At 49.0% G+C, this 14,789-nt stretch overlaps 4 protein-coding genes across 6 annotated transcripts; 1 reads left to right on the top strand and 3 right to left on the bottom strand.

Moving 5' to 3' along the window:
- Window positions 1–38: 38 nt before the first annotated feature.
- FOXG_12712 (uncharacterized protein) lies at window positions 39–1,655 on the top strand. The gene has a single exon (XM_018392554.1). The coding sequence runs from the start codon at window positions 161–163 to the stop codon at window positions 1,415–1,417; it is 1,257 nt and encodes a 418-aa protein (XP_018251091.1). The 5' UTR covers window positions 39–160; the 3' UTR covers window positions 1,418–1,655.
- A 2-nt stretch (window positions 1,656–1,657) lies between these two features.
- On the bottom strand, window positions 1,658–5,310 carry FOXG_12713 (uncharacterized protein). Of its 2 annotated transcripts, XM_018392556.1 has the most exons (3): window positions 4,582–5,310; window positions 2,436–4,487; window positions 1,658–2,379 (listed from the first exon to the last, which is right to left on the bottom strand). In XM_018392556.1, exons 1-3 carry the CDS (start codon window positions 4,815–4,817, stop codon window positions 2,358–2,360), a joined length of 2,310 nt encoding a protein of 769 aa, XP_018251093.1. In that variant the 5' UTR covers window positions 4,818–5,310; the 3' UTR covers window positions 1,658–2,357. The 2 variants fall into 2 exon arrangements, with proteins under 2 accessions (XP_018251093.1, XP_018251092.1); XM_018392555.1 differs by having other exon boundaries at window positions 1,658–4,487.
- Window positions 5,311–5,479: 169 nt separating this feature from the next.
- FOXG_12714 (vacuolar protease A) lies at window positions 5,480–7,904 on the bottom strand. Of its 2 annotated transcripts, none has more exons than XM_018392557.1 (4): window positions 7,804–7,904; window positions 7,154–7,739; window positions 6,937–7,093; window positions 5,480–6,888 (listed from the first exon to the last, which is right to left on the bottom strand). In XM_018392557.1, the coding sequence occupies exons 2-4, from the start codon at window positions 7,250–7,252 to the stop codon at window positions 5,954–5,956; spliced, it is 1,191 nt and encodes a 396-aa protein (XP_018251094.1). In that variant the 5' UTR covers window positions 7,253–7,739; window positions 7,804–7,904; the 3' UTR covers window positions 5,480–5,953. The 2 variants fall into 2 exon arrangements, with proteins under 2 accessions (XP_018251094.1, XP_018251095.1); XM_018392558.1 differs by having other exon boundaries at window positions 7,811–7,856.
- A 234-nt stretch (window positions 7,905–8,138) lies between these two features.
- On the bottom strand, window positions 8,139–11,284 carry FOXG_12715 (uncharacterized protein). Its single transcript, XM_018392559.1, has 2 exons — window positions 10,726–11,284; window positions 8,139–10,676 (listed from the first exon to the last, which is right to left on the bottom strand). The coding sequence occupies exons 1-2, from the start codon at window positions 10,886–10,888 to the stop codon at window positions 8,320–8,322; spliced, it is 2,520 nt and encodes an 839-aa protein (XP_018251096.1). The 5' UTR covers window positions 10,889–11,284; the 3' UTR covers window positions 8,139–8,319.
- Between the last annotated feature and the right edge of the window lie 3,505 nt (window positions 11,285–14,789).

The following is a 14,789-nucleotide window of genomic DNA, read 5'->3' on the forward strand; positions in this document are numbered from 1 at the left end:
ATCTTATCACTGATTTCTTTATCTTATCATCGGGTCCGCTCCCGATGTCAATGTCTTGGTTAGTAGAGCTTCTTTTGATTCGACATTGGTTCATTCTCAATACTTTGATTGAGTCAACCCACCATAAATTCACCTTTAATGGCATAATTGTTGTCACATCATGAGGAATTCCTCCCAGCGAATCACCCTCAATGTCGCCCGCCTCTTTCACACCTCAGTCGCCGGGCCACGGCTGAGGCCTCGTCGACAATTTCATCTCACCTCTTTGGCTAGCTTCCCTCGAAAGCGAAGCTTCTTCACCTCGAATCCCTACCTGTCTCAGGTCGACGACGGTTCCCGTTCCGTCTCTGAACTCTCCAAAGAAGAGAAAGGTCCTGCTTCTTCAAAGAGGAAGCCCACTCGATCGAATACAGCCAAGAATTCACTGCGTCGAGTCGCCATCATTGCCCAGCAGCCCAAACGAGGCGCAACAGCACCAGGAAGTCCCAGCGATGAACCTTCCAATGTGGTCAGCGCGACCTGCGTCGCAGAATCATTCAAGATGCCTGTAGTTCTCGAGATTCTTTCATCGCATGGTTTTGACATTGACCCGGATGGCACGGGATTCGACGCAAACGAGGTGGTCCATGCAAGAGGTGTAAATGGTGGAGACATCTTTGTCTTTCCGTCCGGCACAATTGTGACATGGTCGCTGCCCCCCGATGTCGTTACAAGACAGATCATGCGTGCTGCTGAAGAAGCGCACTCCATTGAAAGTCGGGAGTTTGAGGATCTCGAATTCACAACCGATACAAACCGAGAAGCAAGTGTGCTGAAGGGCGATGTTATTGTTCTTGGTACTCGCAAGGAGCACAAGGAGGCTGATAAGCTAGACACTACTCTAGCAAAGGTTGCTTTCTCATCGGGTCTGGCTCGAAGCACAAAACTTGCTGTTCTCGAAACGGCCTTGACCTCGTACTTTGAAAGCACACGCAACATCCCCGCACTACTCTCACAAGGTGCTGGTGTACCTCTTGGTCGAAAGTTCATCCTACAAAAAACAGGCGAGCTCCTCAGTCTGCGTGCTCGTCTCAATCACTATTCTGAACTCACCGACTCATTGCCAGATATCTTCTGGGACACCAGCTCCGATCTTGGTCTAGAGGGTTACTACGAACAAGTTGGTCGTGCACTCGATGTAAACGTGCGAATCCGCGCATTGAACCAAAAGATGGACTACGCTGCTGAAATCGCCAGCGTTCTGCGTGAGATGTCCAGTGAGCAACATGGTACTCGCCTTGAATGGATCATTATCGTGCTCATTGCCGTTGAAGTAATCTTTGAGTTACGTCGCATTGTGCTTGAGATGCTCCAGGAACGGGATGAACGGAAGCTTGCGGCTGAACTGCCAAAGTCTGTGGTGACACAACCGGTATAGATCGCCAGCCTGGATGTAGATCTCTAGAGCTTTTGTACGACTGAATGAAAAACTCCATGTATAACATCTTTTGTTTGGGAATAGGTTGAAGATACGACATATGCCTCCAGGACTGGCTTGATAGATACCCCTCAGCTCAATAGAATTGACAATCAACTCAATGCGTTTGTCTTGCCCCTGTAGTTATCATCTTTCTCCATATCATGGATGACATACACATACTCACTCAACCCAGGACCCTTCGCATGTCTTACTGGTACAAAAGAAAGTCCATAGCGTAAACATATTAAGTATCAATGCAATAGTGTACCTTTTCTTCATCTGCATACACGCGCCAATTCGGCGTCTTGGATTACACAACCAGGAGTTTCCAACCCCCAGGTCAACAACTCGATGGAAAAGTCCACCAATTCCTCGTTCTTCCAAAATAATATATCTCTCGTCCCTTTTTCCCTGGTTGAGTCAAAAAACCAACTCCTCAACAAAACGTAGCTAATAAAAACAAGTCGAGAATCCACTCTCTAAACGCCTCCCCTGACCCCCTTTCTCGCTCCTCCAATGCCCTAAGTCTGCCTTGATGATATCATATCTGACCCCTTCCGCTTCGCGTCTCTCGTTTCCAAAAGATCCACATGGTGTCGATTATTACAATGGCTTCTGCTGCATGCCTGGGATCGGTGGGACAGGAACAGGAGTCACCTTGTGGGGAGGTGGTGGTCCTGGCGTCCCGCTCATACTCGATCGCTGAGAATTGGGAGTCGGAGGCTTTTGCTGAGAAGCAATACTTGCTCGCGCAGCTGCAAGTCGGCTGGGGTCCATAGTCCCTCCTTGGCCAAAACCAGGAGTACCAGGCTGAGTGATCTTGTCAGCGAACATAGTAGACCGCTCTTGAGCCGCGACCCGGGCTTTGGCTTGTTCGAGAATCCGCTGCTGTTGCGCTTCAGGGATAACGGTGTGATATCCTGTAAGTCCAGGGTTCTGAGCAGGCGTTCCTTGTTGAGGGGGGTTGCTCGGGTACCTGTTCATTTGATTGCCCACAGCCTGGTTCGGCGTACCATATCGCGGAGGCTGCTGCACATTAGGCGAGGCACTGTAGGCCTGTCTATTAACCTGAGGAGACATCGTGCGCTGCGGCACAGCTTGACCGTTAGTGTAGGCCCCAAAGTTGGGCTGTGCGGGCGTAGCGGCTTGTTGCTGTGGATAACCTGGTTGGAAAGCGAACCGGGCATTGGGAGTTCCTTGCTGAGCCTGCATCTGTCCAAACTGAGGTCTTGGCTGAGAAGCATACTGAGGCATGTTTTGGTGGCCATAAGGAGTTTGAGCTTTAGCAACCTGTGTGGCATATTGAGCAGGATAACCGTTGGGTCGAGAATACTGATTAGGTTGAGGAGGTCTGGGTTGAGCGGGCATAGGTCGTGGTGCAGGTGTGAAGCCGGGCGTAGGCCCAGGTCGATAGTATTGCTGTTGTTGCATAGAGGGGGTTCGTTGAGGGGTTGCGTACTGGGTCTGGGGAGTATGATGCCCATAGGAAACTCCCGATACACTAGGTGTACGTTGAGGCGGCGGCCGGGCATTAGCCTGAGCAGCTTGTTGCTGAGCTCTCAACCGAGCCTGAACACCCGCCTCATCCTCCTCCATAACTCCTTTGTACTTATCAGTTTGGACTTGAACCTTGGTGCTGATGAGAAGATCCTCCAATTGGTCTCCATTCAGCTTGGCGACTGCATATGGCGGTAGTGTCTTGATGATCAGAGCAAGCTGCGCCTTAAGCATCTCATATGTGGCTTGCTCGCCTTCCGAAGGAGTAGGTCCGGGAGTAGCCAGCATATCGCCATTGACTGGGTCGCTTGATGAGCGGTTTTGCGAGTTGGGGAGGTTAAGGTTTCGGATGCGTTGGTAAGAAGACAGGGTCTCAATCATGTCGCTGACTTCTTCCAAAATCTCATCGACTTCCTTCTCCTCATCCGCCCGTTTTGTGCCCAGAGCCTCTTCGAGTGACGGATCAACAACAGATTCATCCCAACTATCAATCGCTTCTTGGATAGCCTTCTCGTCGATGACCATAGCCTCATCCTTCTCGGCCATTTCGTCACTGTCAGCACCACCATAATATTCGACCTCAATCATGTTCTGGAAAGATCGGTGGCCCGATCGCTGCCACCACATTCGACCCGCAACACTCGACGGCACAACAGCTCCTGAATCATCCTTGCACGGTGCGAAGCTAGAAAAGGCGCCTCGGAAAAGCGATTCCATCTCGTGCAGTTCGAGTTCAGTAGTTGAAGGTCGCTTTCCCGCTAGACTTTGCGCACGTTCTCGTTGCTTGGTGATGGTCTGTGATGAAGGAGTCGCATTGCTGTAGTCGAGGTAACATCCAGCAGTCAATTTGGTTGTGAAGTAAGACGCATTTCGGAACTTGGAGGTATCTGTCAGTTCTGGTCGATAAAAGTCCAGAACGTTGCCCTTAGCTTGCGTCTTAGGCTGCTTGGGTGGCTGCAGAGGCGGCAGGTTCTTTGGCGACGAAAACAAATCTCCAAGAGTCTGTGTTCGCTCATGAGGCGTTGTCGGCATAACATGAGTTAATGACATTCCCTGGGGTAAGGGCATATCACGCAATTTGGGTTCATCGGAGATTGGAAGACTGGAGAACAGCCTTCTCTCCTGAGGTGCATATGCAACAAGGGAGAGTACCAACTCTCCCTTCTGAGGAGATGGTGGAAGTTTTGCCTCGACTGCAAGAGGGTCGGCCGAAGTTTTCGGGTAAGCCTTTTCTCGTCGAAGAAGTTGCAGGGCCTTTTCCTTAAAGTCCGAGATTTGCACTCTCAATTCCTCGTTGGTCGCTTGCTTTTCATCATCGGCTGGCTTTGTCTTGATATCCTTGAGAGCGGCTTGGAGAGCAGAGACCAGGTCATTAGCCACTTGGTCTAGATCCTCGTAAGCATTCGCGGCAGCCTTCTCGGAGATGGTGGTTAGATCAGTCGACTTTTGACGCTTGGCTCGGTGTTCATCTTGCTCATCATCAGAGGATTCGGGCAAGGGGCGCTTGAGGATGGAGGGACCGATGTCGTAGCTATTGGTGATGGGTTAGTGGATCTGAGGGAGAAGTCATTCGCGACAAAGTTGCGATGCGATGAAAAAAGAAGTGGTAAAAAAAGCAGGCATACCTGCTCAGAACTTCAACAAAAGATTTTATCACGTCGCGTTGGTCCTTTTTGGGCTCTCCATTCGTAATGGCAGGTTTTTGCTCCTCGGAGGCATTGTCTTCATCGCGGTCTTCCATTTCTTCCGTCTCGCGTTTTCGCTTTCCCGGAGCGACAGGTTGCGCTTTGTCGAGGCTGGGAGATTCTGAGGTGCCGTTGGCATGGATGGCCGTGGGCTGGGCCATGGTCGGCGTGGTCATGATGGCTTCAAAAAAGAGCCTTGGATGGTTTTGGTTCCGTCGTCGGGGCGTTGGCCGCGCCTCGTCGCGATACGCGGTAGTTGCAGTGGCAGTCAGTGGTTCCTGTTAGCAGCGGTTGGAGCTGGAATGACAGCGGTAGTGGATGGCAGAAATGGGTTATGGGTATGGGGGGCCAGGTCCTCAATCGCTGGTGCAACTCCAGGTAAATAATAAGTCAATAACTTTAGTAGGTATCGATTCAACAGCGGTTGAAGAAGCGCAAACGATTCGATTCCATCGAGTAAAGTCACGACACAATCGTACAGTCAATCGATGTAACAGGAAGTAATCGAGTCGTAAATTACGCGACAAACACGTCTCAAAGCAATAGTTCAAGTCGAAAAATGGGGGGAGGATGATTGATTGCCTTTGGCTCTCTCTGCTTCGGCTGTCCTTTGGTTGCTTTGCTTTGCTTTGCGCTCAGCCTGAGCCTGGGGGGGGGAAGAATGTGTCTCCTCGATCGCCAAGTACCTTGTACCTCGTCCCTTACTTGTCGCTTGCAAATCTCGGACCCGCTCTGTCCCTTTTTGCGAAGTGAAGCCTCAGGAGCCACTTCATGCACGTGACTCAGCTGGAGATTCAACGGTTTAAGGTGCATACAGTGTTGTGGAACATGATCATCTTGGGTTACCTAAATGTTGCTATATTTCTTTGTTCTAAATGGGCTGAAATACTGAAAATGCCTAGTTTTGTGGCGATTGTTCTACAAACAAGACAACAGCATTCTTGTGAAGAAAAGTATCATCCACCTCGAGCTCTTTGTTACTCAACAGCCAGCTCATTGACACTGACAGAGTGGCTGCAGGCCTAGCGTAATCATGATCATGATCATAGTATCCATTTTACCCCAGTCCGTAACCTCGATTATGATCTCATCACTTCATAAGCACCATCAAATCACCAACAGAACATGTAGGCAAAAAGTCAATAGGATTCATATTACTGAGCAACAAGTACGAGAAGCCATCTTCTCAATTCCTGACGCTCATGGTCTGTCATACAATTCAAACTAGTCCCATGCCAGTATCCAAAGCCATGTCCATGCTGCGTGTTCCATTCGCTATCTGTAATTCATACATAAAAACTTCATCGTTATCTTACTTGGCACGGGCCAGACCAACGGCGTTCTTGCCGAGGTCGTAGACAGAGTAGTATCGTCGGAGGAAAGCATCACCGAGAATAACAAGAGGTCCTACAGGCTCGGGGAAGTCCATGCCCTGGAAGGTAGAGATACAGCTGCCCTGAACCTCGAGGATGTAGTCGGTGGCGGGGAGGCTGTAGTTGGATCCAGCAAGGTTGAAGGTGATGTCAGGAAGAGAAGCGCGCTTGTCACACTCAATGGTGTACTGGCCGTTGTAGCCCTTCTTAGCACCAATCTCCTTGTTCAGAAGCTCAGCGAGAGCGCTGGGGAGGACGTTCAGGGAGGTACCGGTGTCAAGGATGGCACCAGTGTTCTCCTGCTCCGCAACCTCATCGCCGAAAGCAATGGCTTCGAGGTCAACCTCCCAGTAAACCTTGCGGCGGAGGGGGATGTACTCAATGTCTCCAGTGAACTTGGACTTGTCGATACCACCGAAGGTAGCCTCGCTCTCGCCCTCCTGGTCATCGAGGTAGAAAGCAAAGACGGGCTCATCCAGAAGCTTCTGGTTGACCATCTGGTAGAAGGGAGGGACCATGCCGTTCACAGCAATGCGGTCGTAGCCGAGACCGAGGATACCGTCGAAGCGACCGAAGGCGAAAGCCAGACCGGGCTCCTTGGTAGCCTCAGCGAAGTCCTGGTCCTTGATCTCGAGGTCGCCAATGGAGACAACATCGTTGGAGACGAAACCAGACAAGCTGCCAGATCCGTAGTGGATCTCGAACTCGGTGCCGTTCTCCTTGTAAGTCGAGGAAGCGGACGAGTCGTACTTGGAGTGGAGGTAGCAGGCGATGCTGCCACACTGCTGGGAAGGAACCCAGAGGTTGGAGCTACCAGTGTCGAGAACGACCTTGAAGCTCTGGGGAGGAGTACCGATGGTGATCTCGGAGAAGTCTGGGGCGGTCAGTGATGGCTATGATTGGCGATTTCAATGGTACTTACACTGAGCGTTCATGAAGTTGGAGACGGGGACGGGGTGGCCACCCTCGACGTTGACGGTGTTGGTAGCGAAGGCGTAATCGGCAGCATTCTTGGGACGGGAGGCACCGAGGTACTTCTGGCCGAGGCTCTGGAGGTGGTCCTCAACGGAGTTGGTAGCCTGGGAATGGTGTTAGAGAGCTTTGATGGAACGCGCAATCATCATGGGAATCAAACATACAAGCTGGTCGGCAAGAGGAACCTTGTTGAGCTTCATCTTGTGAACACCGGCCTGGGCAGAGCCCAGGAGCGCGGCAGCAGTAAGAAGAGCGCCCTTCATGATGGACAATCGGGTCGATAATGCGACCAAGTGAATGGAGTGATGGAAGAGCCTCTGATCGATCAGAAAAACAGGACTAACCCCCTCAAAGTTAGCGAATTCAATGGTTGGAGAGACTTTGAGATGCAAGATGCAAGATGGAGTTGGAGGAGATAAGATGGTTGGTTAATAACGACGGGAAAGGTAAGAAGGCAAGCGAGGCGGAGGAAAGCACCGTCCGAGCTGTGCTTGGCTGGGGGAAGCTTATTGCGCGTGCTTGCGGCCTGTTTCGGCGGTTAGTGGTGGGTGTGGCCTGGGCCTCGCACCTCACACCTGCCTGGATTCGTAAGTTACGCCTCCGGACTTTAGTCTTTTGGTGGGTGAAGACTTCCCCTGCTCATGCATGACCTTGTGACTTGGTCTTGCTTGTCTGGCAATGACGCACCATTTGTATCCACTTTCCCTGCTCGGCAACCAGCTCCAAGCCTTTCCGCCTTAGGCATCATGCCTGTCTCATCTTATCAGTGCCAAGTTCAAGCGTATCAGGAACAAACAACAAAACATGCTGTTACTCTTTACCAGGGTCTGGAACACTTCCTCTTATGCTGTTGTCGTGGAAGATTCCTTAGAGGTTAATGATCTATGATGAGTGCGACATGCACGTAGTATTCGTATGATGCCCCTGGCCTGCTCACGCGTTTGCGGTGAGATATTTATGTTAGTGTTCCTGATAGCTTAACTTACAACGTGGTACCATTGAAACTAACACTACCTACCTTAGCATTAGCATTAGCACTCTGGGGTTAAACACTGCTCTAGCTTAGCTCGGATCCTCTATCATGCCTTGTTCCTGATCGTCAGACGAATACATTCTCACCGTCTAGGCAATCACAATAACGAAATATAAGCGGAATTGCAGCAATTTGTAACCGGAAACTGTCTCTCCTCTATTAAATATAAATAATGTCCCTACGATAAATGCCCCTGTCCCTAACCTGTATTATATATAGCTACAACCGCCCGGTTGAGCCTTGACCCATCATGAAAGTCGTCATCATAACTTCGTTAGTAACATCAACCAATAACACTCAAGCTCCTCGCATTTCCTTCTTGGAACGCTCCATCGCTTCAGCAAACACTTGCCGCACATCATCCAGTTCAGCATAATGCTTGATCAGTTCCTCCAATCTCTCCAACCTGGAGCCCGTCATATCATCCGACAACTTGCACCATCCAGAATGAAGTGCAACAAAAAGAAATGCTAAGCTCCCACGGCAGACTTGGTCATCTCGGATCCAAGAACGGAGTGCACCTCTTGTAAGGTTGACACTGCAGCCACGGTCTCTTAACAGGAGTATAAGCAAGCCCTTAAAGCCAATCTGTCCGGCCTTGAAGAATGCTTCAATAGCATCTTGTCCGACGGTCAGAGAACCCTTGAGATATCTCAACATTACAGGCAACAATCTATCGCCATGTCGCGCGTTGGACGTCGTGTTGATAAGCATATCCTGTGTGATCTTGAACTCATCCTCAGCTCTCTCCGCCAGCACAACAAACTCCCTCGCTGAGCAAACACCCGCTGCAGCGTCCAATAGTGGCTGTGTGATCCGCACGCTCTCATCTTTGTGCTCGAAGAGAACTTGCAAGCCAGGAAAGCCAAGCTCCCATAGTGTCTCGATGACAATCTCCTCGTCGATGTCAACGTCAGCAGCACGGTTGGCAAGAAGCATCTCGAGAACTTCAGGGGCCCAGTCGTCGGTGTCTTTCTGTGGTGAAGCTATCGCTGCTAGGACGACTTGTTTCGTGAATTGGACTTGGGATGCTGGCATTTCGAGAAATATGGCCATAAAGTCAGGTCGGCATCGGGTGTTGGCAAGAGCTAGTGTCATGAGCTTCTCATCGACAAAGCCCTCATGTGCCCGGTGCTTAAGAAGAACTCTAAGCATGGCTGGACCCTGACGATTCTCGATAGCCTTCTCGGCAACGGTCGGTGTGATTTCAATCCGTGTTCCATGCTGTGTAAGCAGGTAATCCATAGTCCTGGGGTGGCATATGCTCGCGATACTCTCCATCATCCACTCGTCAAGTTCGATGTCATCCCCATGGAGTTCAAATAGTAACCTGAGTATTTGGAGTCCATGCCGTTCATTCCTTATCGCTCCGATCATGGCTGCGTCGCTCCATCTGAAATCGGGATGATCGAAAATAGGATCCATCATCTCAACGCTTGCACATTCTGCCGCGGAGCAAGAAAGATCTTGATCGCGTGAGATTTCATCTTGTCGAAGTATCATGATCTTCTCCAGCATTCCAGGACATCCCCATCTTGCTGCTGCTCGAATGGTATAAGGCGTCAAAGGCTCGCCCTTTTTGAGAAGAAACGCCAGCATCTCGACTCTTCCGGTGAGTATCGCACTAACAAACGGCGACTTGAGTCGCGCATGGTGCTTTTCTCTATCTTCATCTGTGTTACCAAATCCCAAGTGCTCAAGGTTGTCGCGTTTGTGGTTTGTCGATGCGCTGGGGGCGGGCAATTCCGAGCCATTGGGTAATCCTTTGAGGAACTTGATTGCATCCTCCGCACAGCGAAGCTTGCAGATGCTCTCGCTGGCCGATCGCACCCAGTGGAAATTGTACTCCGACTTTGCTTGGAATACTCGCTTGACCTGGGTGGTACTTGTCCCTGACCATCCTCGCTTGATCGCGATGTGTCGCACGCGCTGGTTAATGAAGATCTCAACATCATGCTTTGACTCGGAGAATGAGTCCAGATCTCGGTGGACAAACTCGCCCAGGTACTCGTAAATCTTCGAACTTGGTCGACTGAGAATGAGGAGGTGGAGGTTCGCGGCTGGTTTTGGGCCACGGAACGTTTGCTCCATCAACTCCAGCAGAATCGTTCGAGAGGCCGCGTCGCACTCATCTAACCCATCGATGACGCAGAAGATGTGACGGTCAGATCTGAAAGCAACCTCGACTAGCAAGTTCCACAGTGCTTGAGGTTTCTCAAAGACTCGAGAGCCGCGATGCGCATGTCTCCTGCGGATTCTGTCGCTGAGGAAGTGAGGGTGGTTTTGAAAGAGCTGAGTGAGAAGACCTCGTAGAATACCCTGAGCCGTGTTCCTTTGCGAATCATTTGGGTCGCAGAAGAAGTACGGGCAGGTGTTTGTGGGATCAGTCGCGAAGTTACTTGTGAGCCTTTCGGCGAGATAGACACCCAATGTCGACTTTCCTCTTCCTTGAGTTCCAGAAAGCCATAAAACTTGCTGGTTTTCTGACTCTGGTTGAAGCCAGCTTTTGACTTCTGGCACATTCATAATCCATTCACAGGTCTTGGGCGCCCTTGGACCCTGCTGCGTTCTGAGCGCATCCTTTGCATGTGAGGGATCCGACCAGATGAGATCGTTATAGAAAGCTTCAATCTGCTTTTCCTTATCCGCATCATCTATAAAGTCAGTATATTTAAGCTCTTGTCAAGAGATGTGGCGTCTTACTTGGAACGTGACGCGTTTCATAGCGCTTATGAGCAACTGTGCTTGTGCTCGGCCACGGATAGTGTCCTAGGAAGCTATCCGGCGATAGAGGTCCCTCATCAGAGGCGGAGAACCGCGACCTCGAAGATCGCGGGGAGTCGTCTTTCGCTCTTGAGAAGCCCATTATTCGATTTGATTTGATTTGATTTGATTTGATGTGATATTGCGAAGATCAAGTTGCAAACGCGGTTCTTAGCCCGACTTACATGCAATGCAATAGTCGGTGTATCAATACCAGCGGCGACTTCGATTTCCTGGCGTGATGCATGCGTCGACAGAGGAGGGGTGGTACCTTTTACCGTCTGTCATTAGTGCAAGCGAAGTGAAAGTCTCATGACAAGAAGATGAGAGGAAAGATACGGCAAAGAAGGAATATCTATCGTATTCGAGATCGTCTGGAATACTGTGGCAATATCTCCTTTAGGGGAATCTTCATATAAAAAAAAGCGTTGACGTTGATTAATTAGGGGAGCTAAACTAAATTAACAATAAACCGTTAATATCGGTCGGGGGGCTTCCCCTCGTTGAGGAATGTCTAAAGGGGAAAATAGGAAGGCTGGTGTATACGCCAGCGCCAAGATGGTCCAGGCTCAAGGTCTTTTTTTTCAGGGTTGTAGACTCGACCCATGCAGAGGCGACCAAGAATCTGCAATGACGTTAACTTAAGGTTGGTAGAAAAAGAAACCTCAGACTGAATATTCTGTGACAGTATTTGCACATAATATTCACATCATATTGTCAGTATGCTATCGTCTTCTTCTCGGCTCCCCATCTACTTTAGTCATGACCCCAGCCTATTAATTTCGCATCGAGATTATGCATATCATCCTCGGGCTGTCCAAGCTTCTGCAAACATTTTATCCCAGCCAATCAAGGTAATGAAGACGCGTGAAAGAGAGACCTCGATGTCTCGGCGCTGTTGTGTTCGTGGCCACTCACTTGTCACGTTTTAAACCATTGTCAGAAATTAAATCACCAATTATCAGATCGTACTGAACTGGGAATTGAAGGGATCCCAAGGTGATGTTCTGATGGTCACTTTGTGTAGTAGCATATCGGTACGACCTCTGTGATAATTCTTTCCTCCCTCAATTCTTTTGTATTGATGATTGTATTGAAAGTTGAGTGGAATGATTGCTTCAAATACAAACTCCTCATGCTCTACTTTCGATCTAATTAAATGTTGTGTGATCTCGGTAGCCTTCAGTCAGCGCTCCTGTTGGTCTCCAAGTCACCAACTTTGGATAGTATAGAATGTGAGCTTCTGGGGCTTTCAATGCCGTCGATGCAGGTGGTTTTGAGATACCAGTGTAGTTATATATACCTCCGAATTAGACTCGGGCTGTAGGCTTTTTACACTCGATTGGAAACCCGAATAGTCAAGCTGCAGTCCAAATGACTCCAGGTCAGTTCTATACAGAGTTCACTACCAAGGTTACTGGACGCTTTGCAAGTGGTAACGTTGACTTTTCGCCGATTTGTTTCGCGATCTTGAATACAAAATATTTGAAGGGTGGCTCTCCGAAGAGGGTGAGTATATATCCACAGACTGTGACTGGCCGGTGTCATCTATGTGAAGTTATGAGACAACATTCCTGCTCGAAGTGAATGCTTCGTACACTCTATCTCTGTACGTGGCCTTTGGGTCCGCCGTATACTATTGGCGTCGCCCTTTGGCACACTTCTACGTTGCACTCCAGCCATCTCACTTACAAGGAGTGAGACAAGAGGAAACTACACATTCAATTCAAGACGAATGCAACTGCCAGCGATTGCATGGCCAACTATGCGACCATGATGTGAGTTCGACCATAAAGATTACATAACTCATGAGAGTTAATAATAAGTGTCTCTCCGAGAGCATATGTATTCCGCACATCTTAAGTCCGAGGGCTTACGTGTTGGGGAGACGAATCCCAGCCCTCAAACCTTTCGATACATTCTGAATACGAAGTTCATTACCTTGTGAAGAGCAATTATTCTGTCTGCTTGATTAAGAGAAGGCTAGAGGATCATCACAGTGTGATGTTATATATCTCGGAACGGTCGGACGTGGTTGGCCCCGGGACACTCGGTGGTGATGCAACTGCAACGCTTTGACCTGGTTATATGACGGTAGAAACGAGTGCTGTTAACCGTTGTTAGAAATACCTCATAGTGCTGGAGTAAAAACACTCCGCCGCACCTTTCGCCTATATGCAGGTGGCCTGATTTAAGGGTGGCAACTAGTAACTCTCTTCTTAACTCTGACACTCGACAACCAGACCCACAAGCATAACTATATTAAGGTAGAAGTCTACTCAAGTCTTTAACTCTGTCTTTGTTTCGTAGTTTTGTAACATATCTTTCTGGTTTGATGAATCCCATCGCAGTTCGTAATTGTCTCAGTTGCTATCAACGTGTTCTCCTTCTCTGGAACTTTTGACCAACAGCACCTCAAAATCACCGTGCTTTGACTTTCTGAGCCCTGCGTATGCATATGCTCACCCTACATAGGTCTCCAACTGGACCACTCTCAGGCCATCTAAAGTGAAATGTGGATTTGAGGTGTTGAGTGTCGGCCTGCTCAAAGAACTGATTGTCGTTGGCTCAAATCGATCTTGTTAATGTCCAATAAATAGTCTTCCGACTTCACAGAACTGTGCGTAGCTATAAAACTTCTCATAGACACCAATCTGTCAAATACTTACTTAAAATCGGTTACGTTCACAGTTCAGTTCGCTACATCATGGCACGTTATTCCTTGTTTCTATTAGGTACCGAGAATGTCGACTTCCGGCTCGCATAGTCAGGGGTCTCTTCAAGCTTCAACCAACAGCTGCCAGCACAGCAGCTGAACTCCGGAGCTAGGGAAAATCATTGCAAGCTTAACCATGCTGCGCCAATCACAGCTTGAGCTGGAGACAAGTGAGTAATCTGGGCGCTCGGTACAGGTACCGACACCAGACAACCCCTGCTGTTTCTTCACGACTTCAACCAACACACTTTCTCTAGATGGAGTTTTTTCAGGCAGGACGCAACAAAACGGCGGGACCCTGATAGAACAACTTCTTAATCTGGTGCCGCATGAGAGACCTTTGAGAAATGTCTCACATGCTTTTAGAGTAAGTACAGTCTGAGGTTTTGGTGCCGCGGTTTAGTAGTTCTCACGACCTTCTTACTTCACCTCCCTAAGAGCAAACATACACTGGCTTGGCCTCAAAGTCTTGGCTTAGGACGAGAATCTGTATCTGGCGATTCTGAGGTACAATAGTGTAGTCTAATCAAGAAACACGATATTAGGCAGGTTACTGAGGACTCTGCCCTGGACATGTAGCTCATTATATTGCAACAGCGAATGGCCCAAGTATACATTCCCCCTCCCATCTTGATCGACGGGTTCATCTTTTCTATACTTTTGCTGCAACCACAACTAACACTACATATTGGATATCTGTCAGTTTTCCTTCTTGTGGTCATAGGCAAATCGGAGTAGCCACAATAAACAAGAGCTATGATTTGAGATGTCATATCAGCATTTAGCATGCACCTTCTGTATCCGCCGCTTGTAGTTTTCGTGTTGCTATGACACTGAGTGTGGCTTTATGGTTTGATAAGTTGACTTTTACTAATAAAAGCTCAGGCAATACAAGAGTAATGTGGTCCCTTGCGGAGACTCGAATTGGAGTCTCTTTCGGGCCTTCCGGGTTTGCAATCAATTACCGGACTTGGTTGTTAATCTGAGCTGTTTGTTGTGAACAGTTGCTGGCCGCAAGTCGGTTTCGATACTTCGTGATACACATACATATTAGAAATCCTCGTCCTAATAGATCTGTTAAAGCAATGCAGCTCTTCTTTCTCTACAACAGAAGCCAACTTTATTTACCCATCATGCAATGCTACCTAGACAGCCCGACTTCCGGATTGCTTGAGGCTGCCCAAGCCGTTGTGAGCTGAGAACCACTTCAGAAGCAGTTACCACGGTCAACCAACAATTGCCAACGCACCAGCGACTCGGAAACAAGGGAATACCAGTTAGGTTATTC

Source organism: Fusarium oxysporum, chromosome 9, assembly GCF_000149955.1.
Source record: "Fusarium oxysporum f. sp. lycopersici 4287 chromosome 9, whole genome shotgun sequence".
Lineage (NCBI taxonomy): Eukaryota > Fungi > Ascomycota > Sordariomycetes > Hypocreales > Nectriaceae > Fusarium > Fusarium oxysporum.

Bases quoted from the DNA above. Each gene is read 5' to 3' on its own strand.
- FOXG_12714 (XM_018392557.1), bottom strand. From the start codon at position 7,252: ATGAAGGGCGCTCTTCTTACTGCTGCCGCGCTCCTGGGCTCTGCCCAG. The intron at 7,094-7,153 runs GTATGTTTGATT...CACCATTCCCAG, and splicing joins TTCCTCTTGCCGACCAGCTT to GCTACCAACTCCGTTGAGGA. The intron at 6,889-6,936 runs GTAAGTACCATT...TGACCGCCCCAG, and splicing joins CAACTTCATGAACGCTCAGT to ACTTCTCCGAGATCACCATC.
- FOXG_12715 (XM_018392559.1), bottom strand. From the start codon at position 10,888: ATGGGCTTCTCAAGAGCGAAAGACGACTCCCCGCGATCTTCGAGGTCG. The intron at 10,677-10,725 runs GTAAGACGCCAC...CTGACTTTATAG, and splicing joins TGAAACGCGTCACGTTCCAA to ATGATGCGGATAAGGAAAAG.
- FOXG_12713 (XM_018392555.1), bottom strand. From the start codon at position 4,817: ATGACCACGCCGACCATGGCCCAGCCCACGGCCATCCATGCCAACGGC. The intron at 4,488-4,581 runs GTATGCCTGCTT...CATCACCAATAG, and splicing joins TTTGTTGAAGTTCTGAGCAG to CTACGACATCGGTCCCTCCA.
- FOXG_12712 (XM_018392554.1), top strand. From the start codon at position 161: ATGAGGAATTCCTCCCAGCGAATCACCCTCAATGTCGCCCGCCTCTTT.